This window comes from Castanea sativa, chromosome 5 (assembly GCF_040712315.1).
Source record: "Castanea sativa cultivar Marrone di Chiusa Pesio chromosome 5, ASM4071231v1".
Classification (NCBI taxonomy): domain Eukaryota; kingdom Viridiplantae; phylum Streptophyta; class Magnoliopsida; order Fagales; family Fagaceae; genus Castanea; species Castanea sativa.
In genome coordinates, this window is record NC_134017.1 from 64,024,136 (window position 1) to 64,035,920 (window position 11,785).

At 34.7% G+C, this 11,785-nt stretch overlaps 2 protein-coding genes and 1 long non-coding RNA gene across 6 annotated transcripts; 2 read left to right on the forward strand and 1 right to left on the reverse strand.

Moving 5' to 3' along the window:
• The first annotated feature begins 5,236 nt into the window (after window positions 1-5,236).
• LOC142634408 (uncharacterized) lies at window positions 5,237-6,939 on the forward strand. Its single transcript, XM_075808696.1, has 3 exons — window positions 5,237-5,381; window positions 5,714-5,798; window positions 5,937-6,939. The coding sequence occupies exons 1-3, from the start codon at window positions 5,367-5,369 to the stop codon at window positions 6,662-6,664; spliced, it is 828 nt and encodes a 275-aa protein (XP_075664811.1). The 5' UTR covers window positions 5,237-5,366; the 3' UTR covers window positions 6,665-6,939.
• A 2,475-nt stretch (window positions 6,940-9,414) lies between these two features.
• LOC142637251 (uncharacterized) lies at window positions 9,415-11,280 on the forward strand. Of its 4 annotated transcripts, XM_075811534.1 has the most exons (5): window positions 9,422-9,796; window positions 10,123-10,207; window positions 10,343-10,495; window positions 10,526-10,579; window positions 10,619-11,280. In XM_075811534.1, exons 1-5 carry the CDS (start codon window positions 9,782-9,784, stop codon window positions 10,996-10,998), a joined length of 687 nt encoding a protein of 228 aa, XP_075667649.1. In that variant the 5' UTR covers window positions 9,422-9,781; the 3' UTR covers window positions 10,999-11,280. The 4 variants fall into 4 exon arrangements, with proteins under 4 accessions (XP_075667646.1, XP_075667649.1, XP_075667647.1 ...); XM_075811532.1 differs by having other exon boundaries at window positions 9,433-9,796; window positions 10,526-11,280; XM_075811533.1 differs by having other exon boundaries at window positions 9,438-9,796; window positions 10,343-10,579.
• LOC142637253 (uncharacterized) lies at window positions 10,269-10,576 on the reverse strand. The gene is made up of 2 exons (XR_012844585.1): window positions 10,526-10,576; window positions 10,269-10,495 (listed from the first exon to the last, which is right to left on the reverse strand). It is a non-coding gene; the product is annotated as an uncharacterized LOC142637253 (long non-coding RNA).
• Window positions 11,281-11,785: the final 505 nt, after the last annotated feature.

An 11,785-nucleotide genomic window follows, 5' to 3' on the forward strand; every position in this document is an offset into this window, starting at 1 on the left:
CAAAGAAGAAAGACAAGAGGTAAAGAAAGAAAAAAGAAAAGAGAGAGAGAGGAGCTCAGGAGACGTACCAGTACCGGCAAAAGAAAGAAAAAAGGAGCTCAGTAATTCTTGCTCATTAAGATCTAAACTAGGTAGCAAGATTGCTATCAGCATATCACAAATTAAAGCATCTGCACCTACTAATTAGAGCAACCACATCAGCTCGTTTATTTTACACATCCATTTTTACATTAAAAACCTACTTTTTCTATTTTACACATTCATTTTTACAAAACACTCACATCAGTTCATCTATTCTACCCCATCTTTTAATTAAATAATCAATTTTCTTAAATTTTTTATTATTTCTATTAACTACCAACGCGCGCGCACTCTCCCTCTCACTCTATGTACCCAAATTTTTTTTTTTATTTATGATTTCTCTCTCTCTCTCTCTCTCTCTCTCTCTCTCTCTCTCTCTCTCTCTCTCTCTCTCTCTATACCCATCTCTACCCATCCACAACCCAATCCACAGCTCCGATCCACAGCCTGATCCGCAGCTCCGATCCCCAGCTCCAATCCACAGCTCCGTCGATCCACAGCACCGATCCGCAGCTCCGCCGACCAAAGCACTAATCCCAGCTCCGATCCACAGCACCGATCCATAGCTCCGATCCACACTCCGATCCGTAGCTCCGCCAATCCACAGCACCGATCTGCAGCTTCGCCAATCCACAGCCCAATTCGCAACTCCGATCAGCAGCACCAATCCGCAACTCCGATCCCCAGCTCCGATCCACAAGCACCGATCTCCCTAGCTCCGATCAAATCCGAGATCTCCCTAGCTCCGATCAGGCAAGACCCAGCTCTGATCAAGCACCAATCTATCTCTTTGTTGTTTATCCGTGTGGGTTTGTTTGTGTGTGGGTGTGTTTGTGTATCTGTGTGTGTGTGTGTGTGTGTGTGTTTTTTTTTGGAGCAAGTGTATGTCTGAGTTTGTTACTCAGTATCTGTGTTAATTTCTCTGTGGATGTTACTGAGTTTGTTGAGTTCGTTGAGCACAGAGAAGAGAGAGGAAAAATGGAGCAAACAGGAAAGGAATAAAATAATCCATACACGAGCTACAATACCCGTGTATATTTACACGGGTACTGTAGCTCGTGTATAGATTTCCATATTTTTGGCTATTTATACACCCACTGATGTGGGTGTTTTTTTGCATAAAATGTGTAAAAGTTGTACTTTCTTTTATTTTAGAAGTTTTTAATTGAGCTGGTGTGGATGCTCTTAGGACCAAAAAGCAAACAATCAGGCCTAAGTAATGGATTTCTCTTTACAAAATGAGGTCAAATAAAGAATATTTGGTTTCATCTAAGAGCATCCACATCAGTTGGTGGATAATCATGTATAATACAAAAATTCCTCAATTTTACACATTTTGAGCAAAAAATCTCCTACATCAGTGGAGCTAAAACTATGTAAAATCTTACAAAACCATCCACGAGCTACAGTAACCGTGTAAATACACACGGCTACTGTAGCTCTTTTATACAATATTTTATCATTTTCACGTTCACTCCTTTTTTTTTTCCTCTCTGATCCGTGCTCAACAAACTCAATTCTCTCGTCTTTTTCTCAACACAGAATATACACAGAGATACACTTTGCTCCAAAAAAAAAACACAGACATACACAAACACAGATCGGTGCTTGACTGGTCGGAGCTTGTGGGTCTTGTCGTGGATCGGAGCTCGCGGATGCTGGATCGAAGCTCGCAGTTCGTGATCGGAGCTCGCAGATCGTGATCGGAGCTCGCGGATCGCCGATCGGAGCTCGCGGATCGAAGCTCGCGAATCGTGATCGGAGCTCGCGGATCGCAGATCGGAGCTCGCGAATCGTGATCGAAGCTCGAAAATCGTGATCGGAGCTCATAGATCGCGAATCGGAGGTCGCGGATTGCTGATCGTGGATCGGAGAGGGAGAGGTGATCTGAGCTCGTGATCAGAGAGGGAGTTGATCGAGAGGGAGAGGGAGAGGGAGAGGGAGAGTTGGAGAGATGGGTATAGAGAGAGAGAGCAAAAATCAGACATGAGTAGGGAGAGAGAGAGCGTGCTAATTATATCAGGTAGTTGGGAAAATAATAAAAAATTAAAGAAAATTGATTATTTATTTAAAAAGTGTGGTAGGATAGATGAACTGATGTATGTGTTTTGTAAAATTGGATGTGTAAAATAGAAAAAGTGAGTTTTTAGTGTAAAAGTGGATGTGTAAAATGAAAGAACTGATGTGGATTCTCTAAGGGCATTTTGGAAGTGAATTTCTTGATGTAAAGTTTGACGTGTTTACCAAAAAAAAAAAAAAGTTTGATGTGTGAAATGAAGATATATTTACGGTACGTTTGCATACAACTGAAAAACATTGTAGTAAAATAATTTTTTAATGCGTAAAAAACACTGTTCACGTCTAAAATCACTGTTCATTGGCTTAAAATCACTGTTTATAGCCAATAAACAGTAAAAGATGCGTCTTCCAGAAAGAAAAAAAAAAATACTAAAACGCAAACACACTACGTTTCGACCCAATCCAAACGTTACCTTAATGTCAATAAGTCATGGTAGACTAGTACATCTCAATTATTTTTTAACAAGAAAAATAACCATTACAAATCTTCTCAAAAAATAAAAATTAACTGTTACAATTACAAGTACTTCTATCATAACACGTCAGTGTTAATAAGCTGTGGTTCATTGTTTATCATTACAAACCATCTGGGTTGTATTGGTTATTTAATGATGATACATTCTTGTGCTCTCAAAGCTTAATAATGAATGTTTTCTCTTGCAAATAATGGGAAATTATTATGTACTTCCGGAGTACTATAAATGTGTACTCTCTCATCTCACATGAATGGTGGGTCTCACTAATTAAATTCATAGTAGGACCCACCATTCATGTGAGAGGGAGGACTACACATGTATAGTACTCCGGAAGTACCTAATAATTTTCCGCAAATAATTTGCACAAATAATTTGGATCAAATTATTGTATCAATATTTTTATTGTAATACATAATTACATCAAACTCATTATATCAATAGATTGTAAAATAATTTATATCAGATCATTACATTGATATTTTTGTTGCAATTTCATGTTTATCATTGCAATAGATTGTAAAATAATTCATTGCAATAAGCTATCAGTTCAAAATTTTCATTGCAATAGATTGAAAAAATAATTAGTATCAATTGAAAAAATAATTAGTATCAATTTATTGCAATGATTTCTTCATTTTAAATTATTGCAAAAAATTTTCCTAATTATTATTGTTGCAGCTAATTATTGTTAATTCAATAAATTAAGAATTTTAAGTTACTATTGTAACAACTTTCAACTTGTAGATGGGGGTGGTCCCTTTAACAACTGTAACGATTATTAAGATTCTCTAAATCAAATTGAAAGTTTCCTAAAACAAATAAAATAAAATCCCAACATGCATATGGTGTTGCACTTTATGTCTACGCTGATACTATTGCAATGTCTTCCTTTCTTATCTCATGGACTATGCGTGGTTGTGTAGGAAATTACTGAGTGTTTCCCTCTTGGTAAGCATTTGTCTTCTGCTTTCTACCACTGTAATAATTTTTTTCAATGAAAATGTTAAATTCATTAATTATTTTACAAATTTTTTTTACAAAATATTGATGTAGTAAGTGATTATTGATAAGTAAAATATAGTGTTATTGGTGGACCCATATGAAAACCAAGAAGAATTTTTCAAGTTGACAGGTTGTGAAAATGTTGAAGGAAAAATTTAAAGTCGTAAACTATTTTATAATATTTTTACAAATTGCTGATGCGGTAGGTAGTTATTGGTTAGTACAAATATTGTGTTACTGGTAGACCCAAATAAGAACCAATAAGAATTTTTCAAAATGACAATTTGTAAAATAATTTCGGTAAATACCGGCCAAAATTCAAGATTTAACCGGCATGAAGTTTGTACTTAAATTTTTTTTTTTTTATAAAACCAAAACAAATTTTCATTCTGTAAACCAAAAAACCTCAAAAGGAAAAATAAAATAAAATAAAATAAAATGAACAAAGGTACCTGTACAACTAAAAAAAATCATATTGAGAAATTTGAGACTCAAAGCTTAAGAAGATTCACTGCCACACTAGCACTGGTAGAAGACACAGAAGTTATAAATAAGGAGGAAGGAAACGTAAATGTAAAAATGAGATGAAGATGTGAGAAAATTCAAAAGTATGAAGTGTAAAAATCGATGAGACAGAAAACATGTGTAGTTAAGAATAAACAAGAAAAAATAATTAAAAATGAGAAATAAGTAATATATGTTTGAAGAAAAATAATATTGTAATAAAAAAATAATAAAAGGTTGCAAATTGTGTTGTATTTGGCAGTGTAATTAGTCAGAGAAATCAAGTCACTACTCAGCCGGTAATAGTTTTATTATAATTTTTTTTTTCAAATTTTAGTTCAATTTTTTTTTTAGTTTTTTCTTTTTGCTTGAAAGACCTCAATATATTATTAAGTTGCTCAAATTATGGACAAAAATTTAATTTTATTGGCATAAAAAAAAATTCAAGGTGATCCCAAATTTTTTTTTTAAAGGTAAATAAATATAAAATTTTAAATTATTATATATAAATTTTTTTTTTCAAGTCAAGGTAGCCCTGAGACCACCACTCTGGCCATAAGGTGACATCGCCACGGATAAGATTGCTCATAATTTAGCTTGACATGCTTTATGTATTTCGGATTTTGTTGTGCAAATGGAGGATCTTCTACCTCCATTTCTTTTTGTTGTCAAAATTGACATTGCTGGTTTTTCTTAATGAAATGAATTATATTTTCCCTAAAAAATTAGTACACATTTATGTCGTTTACATATTCTTCTTGTCGTTTTACTTCTTTCTTTTGAATTTCTTCTTGGCGATGCTGTCTTATTTCTTTTATCGATCACTTTGATAGTTTCCTTAATAACGCAGGAAAATCGAAAGGTGAGGTGGGTCAATATATCAGAGTCAGCAATCACAAAAATAAAAGTAAAACCACACTTTGCAAGTAAAAGAACACAATGGGTATAGACTTTATGATAGACCATGAAATTCAATTTTAAAAACCCCACGTGTCTACATCCCATTGGGCTAGATGTACGACATATGAGGTTTCTTATTGGGTACAACGTATGACGTTATAAGTCTTTTTAAGGTCTGCTTAATTTTCCATAATATATGTACTCTTTGTGTTCACTAACTCTCGTCGCCTCTTGATACTTGAACTTGATTTCTCAATCAAGCAGTGCTAGCCCCCTTCAGTAATTTTGGTTGAGTTTGAGATATCAATTCAAAGCTATAGAGCCATGGGGGAGGAAAAGGTTTGTTAATTTTGTAATTGTTATATCAAATGAACATATTCACCATTTTTTTTATAATTTGAGAAAATGATTAATTTAATATGATATCTGAGTTTAATTCTTTATATCCATCTTATCTTATTTAAAATTTTCACATGCGGGGCTGGGCTATGAATAAATTAACACACAATCATTAATTTTTCATGTCAGAACCTGATACTGTTTTTTCTGATTCTTCTGTCGACAAAATCACCAATAAGTTTCTCTTTTTGCTCATAATTGTTCTTTGGCTTTTCTATCCTCTTTTGCTTAAATGTGGATAACATACTTGCAATTACTCTGCTATTATATAGAAAACAACGTTTATGTGGATCAAGGTCGACCTTCAATGCCCTCGCTGCCGCAAGAAGATCAAGAAATTGCTTTGTAAAATCCCTCGTGAGTCTCTCTTTCTTAAGTTCAATTTTAGTGTATTTATATGAATCTGCAAGTTTGTGTTTTTATGTGGCTAAATAAAAAATAAATAGAAAAACAAAAACTGAGTTATGACGTGTTGGTAATTTTTGTGAACAAAAGAAGTACAAGACCAACAATACAAGGAGAAGGAAAACTTGGTGGTAATAAAAGTGGTATGTTGCAGTCCTGAAAAGATAAAGCAAAAGATAATTTGCAAGGGTGGTGATACCATTAAGAGCATTGAGATCATCAAAGAGACTGAGAAGAAGCCCCAGCCACCACCTAAGGAGGAGAACCCACCAGAAAAAACTGCTGAGAAGGAGGAGAAGCCAAAACAAACTGCTGAGCCTAAGGAGAACCCACCACCAAAAGAAGATGCTGAACCGGTTTCAAAGCCTCCTGTTGAACCAGTTTGTGAGCCGGTTGGATTTGGGACTTGTTGTACGGAATGTTCTAAGGGTCGTGGTGGGGGGCCATGCCTTTATGGTCTTGGTACTAGGCCACCACCAACACCAAAACCGGTTCCACTGCCGGTTGGATTTGGGACGTGTTGTACGGAATGTTCTGAGGGTCGTGGCGGGGGGCCATGCTTTTATGGTCTTGGTAGGCCACCAATAACACCAGTGCCGGTTCCTGTACCTGTACCGGCTTACCCAGTTGGGTTTGGGACGTGTTGTACTGAATGCTATGAGGGTCGTGATGGGGGGCCATGCCATTATGGTCATGGTAGTTATGGTGGCTACTATTATGGAAGGCCCATTTACGATAGTTATGGTGGTGGGTATAGGAGTTGCTATACTTATGTGAGTCGATGTGAAGAAACTTCCCCTGGATGCACCATCATGTAATTATTGGAATTTGCACACATGCATGATGATGATAATGGTGATCATGTTCTAGTTGGCTACTTGCAAGTAAAAAAGTATGTTCTAGACTCTAGTTGCCTATGGCTATATATGTCACATGGTCCGCGCGGGTTTCAATTTTCTTTTGTTGGTTTGTAGTATATATATGATATGAGTTTGGATGAGTGTGCATGGTTGGGGACAAATGATTGTTCATTTTAGTGTTATTTTACTTGAGTTGTAATGATTTTTAAATATTAAAAACCTTCTATTAATCATTTCCTCTCCAATGTGTACAGTCTACTGTTTTGATTTCCCGTTTTAACTAATTTTAATGACTTCTTTCTTGCATTGGGCCACCTAGGCCACTTAAGACCCATTAGTAGTGGAATTTCCCAAATGTGGGAAAAATATACTTTCCATCGCGTGCATGTCTTCTCCTTTTCACAGCATAATGATTGATGAGGTTAGCTCGAGATTTTTCATGGTTAACTTTCAGGTGACTAAAGTGGATTTTCCATACAACATGCTTTTGGGGAGACTCTAGTTGCACGCAGCAGGTGCGATTTTGTTTATCCTCCATTAGAAACTCAAGTTCTTATCTGAGAATTCATTGTTGACCACCAAAAATCAAGTTTATATCTGAGAATCAGTTGGAGTATATACTCGATGCAAGGTATACCTTCTCTCAAATATGAGGGCAAAAAATGATTTTATTTTATATATAAATATTCATTTTTAGAGATATAAAAAAATATATTACTTTCACATATTTCCTCTAATTTTAAGAAGATTCAAAATAATTGAGTAATACTAGAAATAAGACAAATTTAAAGAAAATATAAGATAAAGTACATAAAAGGAAAACTTGGTGGTAATCAAAGTGGTATAACTGGTTTGTTGCTGTCCTCAAAAGATTAAGCAAAAGATAATTGGCAAGGGTAGCTACTCTAATTTGAGATCCCACATCCCTCTTTCAACTCTTTGATTTGAGGTACTCCAAATCCAACTTTGAGAGTCCGAAAACACTAGTTTATTATTATCGTTTATTTTTTTAATAAAGAGTTTCAACCAATGATATTCACCTTTTGATGATAACTTTTTATCATCAAACTAAGACACTAATCAATTTTTAGTGTAAATGGGGATTGAATCCCAGAACTCTTATTCAACCATCAGAGACTTTATCAATTGATCTAAGTAAAATCCACCAATTTATTATTATCCTTAGATAACTATGAAATGTCTCTGCAGGAAAAATAGAAATATATATTATGGAAAACCGTACAAGGAAGTTAATGTACAAAAACATTTTATGCAAAGAGGCTGGGCTGGGCCTAGGCCCATATATTGTAATTTACCAAGAAATTTTTTTAAGAATACCATGCTCGGGTTTGACCATTAGTGGCCCTACCTGCCCTCGATCCAGGTTTATATATATATATATATAATATATATTTTCAATAAATAATTTAGGGGCCTGGATTTTCATAAATAAACTTTCAAGTTTCAACCATATGTTTTAAGGATTGTTTGAAATTATATCCTATGTTTTAAAATAAACTTTGAAATTTAAGGCTGTTACAAATTAAATATTATAATTGTACTAAACCATATAAATTCAAACTTTGGACATTTCAAATTTGAATTTTACTCTTTTAGGGGTTTAATTTGATAAAATTTAAAAGTATATGGTTCGATGTTAAATTATCAAAATTATAGTTTTTAATTTGAATTTACCTTGGTTGAAAATGTAACATACCTTTTTTAAAGTGTTCTCATGCATGTCTTTTTAAAAAAATATAAATAAGATAGGTTTTCTTTTAAGAGTAGATAAGATATAATTTAAATATATGGCATTGATCACTTTATAATCACTATAATGATTTTTCTTTATCTTTATTATTATTTGAAGAATTTAATTATTTGTTTATTGTAGCGAAATTTAAACCCAATTCTCTTATTTAATTACCAAAAAACTTAATTTATTAGTTTTTTTATAGGAAAACTTTATTAGTTGAGTTTATTGCACATAGATATCTAATTAGAGAACTTACTAAAATTTTAAATTTTTTTATGGTATACTAAAATTTTAGAATAAATAGTGTGTGGTCTTCAACTTTTATTACTTTCGCAATAATAATTAAATAATGAGATAACAAAACAAAAATGCAATGCATAAGATGTACAAAACAAAACCTATCACAATATCACTTATACAAATATAATAAAATAAAAATACTACCAAAGTCATATTTAGATTGGATCAGTCTAGAAGATGAGCCCACAGCTCTGACTAGTGAGTTTGTTAGGAGTTATGATTGCTTAAATGCTTTCAAGTTGCAAAAATCTGCAACCAGTTTTCTTTCTTCTTCTTTTTTTTTTTTTTTTTTCAGAAGAGATAAATAGAAGAGGCTATGGTTAATTAGGCTTAGCCAAACAATTTTGGACAATTCTGACTGCATGCACAAACATAAAATCAAGACGTTGGGTGAAACTGGTGATTGTACAATCTGAACCAGTACCTTGTGATGATGACAGATCTGGCCCAAACTTAAGCAATACTCTAAGAAGCTTGGGGGTTGGGGACACGTGTAGGGTTCCCATTAAGGGTGCATGGCCCATAATTGCACCGACCAAACTATGTACAGTGTCCTAGATGATGAGGATGATTATTATTATTATTATTATTATTATTATTATTATTATTATCGTTGATAATGTAGGAAAAATTGGAAGGTGAGCGCTGAGGTGGGTGAATCAGATCCAGGCATCCAGCACATGCAAAATGATAGATTGGAGAGTCAGCAATCACAAAATGAAAGTGTAAAACCACACCCTGCAAATAAAATAACGACAAGTTCTTTAGTCTTGATGGGGCATGAAATTCAATGGCAACCCCACGTGTCAGCATCCCATTGGGTTTAGACGTACGACATATGACGTTTTCACGTCTTCTCCTTCTTAAGATGTGGTTTGGCATAATATATGCACTCCTCCTTGTTAGCTCTCGTGGCCTCTTCATTATACTTGTACTTTGATTTCTCAATCAAGCAGTGTTGGCCCCTTCAATACTTTTGGGGTCTGAGTTTTGAGATCTGAATTCAAAGCTGTACACCCATGGGGGTGGATAAGGTTTGTCAATTCTGAAATCATTTTTCTTTTTGATTAATACCCATTTGATGATATATGATAACCTTTCCAATCTCTTCTATTTTTTTTTTTTTTTGTGTGGTGGGGATTTTGTGTCAAAAGTTACTCTTTTGTTTTTGGCTTCTACCACTTATTCTTTCGCAGAAACTCTTTGTTTATGTCAGAACCTGATACTGTTTTTTTCTGATTCTTCTGTCGGCAACACATCTCCAAGTTTCTCTTTTTTGCTCATAATTGTTCTTTGGCTTTTGTATTTTTTGGCTTAAATATGAATGATATATATACCAAAATTTCTTTGCTTTTTATAGAAGACAACATTGATGGTGATCAGGGTCGACCTTCAGTGCAGTCGCTGCTACAAGAAGATCAAGAGAGTGCTTTGTAGAATCCCTCGTGAGTCTCTCTTTTCTTAAGTTTTTTTTTTTTTTAGTGTATATATGATCGAATGAACAAGTTTGTGTTTTTTTTTTTATGTGACTAAAAAAGAAAACTGAGTTATTATGTACTGGTAATTTTTGTGAACAAGAGAAATACAAGACCAGGTGTACAATGAGAAGGAAAACTTTGTGATAATCAAAGTGGTATGTTGCTCTCCTGAAAAGATTAAGCAAAAGATAATTTGCAAGGGTGGTTGTGCCGTTAAGAGCATTGAGATCAAGGAGGTTGACAAGCCTAAAGAACCTGAGAAGCCAAAGGAAAAGCCGAAAGAACCTGAGAAGCCAAAGGACCCTGAAAAGCCGAAAGAACCTGAGAAGCCGAAAGAGCCTGAGGAAAAGCCCAAAGAACCTGAAAAACCAAAAGAGCCTGAGAAGCCCAAGAACCCTGAAAAACCAAAAGAGCCTGAGAAGCAAAAGGAGCCTGAAAAGCCTAAAGAAAAACCAAAAGAAAACCCACAACCACAACCACAATGTCCACCACCACAACCACGACCACAATGTCCGCCGCCATGTCCACCACAACTGGCTTACCCGGTTCCATTTGGGACTTGTTGCACTGAATGCTATGAGGGTCGTGGTGGGGGGCCATGCTATTCTGGTCATGGTAGGCCACCCCCATGTTATGATGGCTACTATGGAAGGCCCATTTATGATAGTTACGGTGGTGGTGGGGGGTATGGAAGTAGCTACGCGGGTCGATGCGATTACTTCAGTGAAGAAAATTCCTCTGGATGCTCCATCATGTAAAAAAAAAAAAAACAAATGGAATCTTCATAGCATCATGATGATGATCATGATCATGTTCTGATTGCCTATATCTCAATGGTTCCGGTTGGCTGGGTTTGAATTATAGGATTACAAACAAATGTTGATTATGTTGTATATTATTATTAATAATAAGGATATTATTATTATTATTATAAGGGTTCGTTTAATATCGGTGGGGACAATTTGTTGTTCATTTTTGTGTTACTTTGAGTTGTAACGATTTTTTCAAATGATAAAAAGCTTCTATTAATCATTTTCATCTTCCAATGTGTACTGCCGACTTTTGATTCCCCTGTTTTAATTGAAACTGTAATGAGTTCTTCGTGTTAGGGTCATTAATGGCTGCGTACGCAAATGTCAAAGTATGCTAGTTGGTGCACAATCTTTGGCCAAATAATATTAGCCACCGAACTTAATTAATTCTATATTACATTACCTTACGCAATTGGTTGGACCTCAATCAATTTCTTTGCTCGTTTGTGGTATGAAAGGAAATACCCTTTTTTTGTTTTTTTGTTTTATGTATATGCTAATAGCCAGTTTACCATTTGAACTTCCCAAATATGTCAAATTGATACTTATGTTAGTCTACCTTTTAAATTGACTAACGTTAACATGACACATACATGAACAAAATATTTCAAACACAATCACAACCGATTGAGAGAGAGAGAGAGAGAGAGAGAGAGAGAGTGGATTGCTTAATTGAATTGTTGCGTCATTGAACTTTGTGGTCTCTTCACTCGTCGTTGATCTTGCCATTCAA

Coding starts and splice junctions, on each gene's coding strand:
- LOC142634408 (XM_075808696.1), top strand. Junction 5,799..5,936: donor ATTGCTTTGTAAAATCCCTC/GTGAGTCTCTCT, acceptor TGTGAACAAAAG/AAGTACAAGACCAACAATAC.
- LOC142637251 (XM_075811531.1), top strand. Junction 10,208..10,342: donor AGTGCTTTGTAGAATCCCTC/GTGAGTCTCTCT, acceptor TGTGAACAAGAG/AAATACAAGACCAGGTGTAC.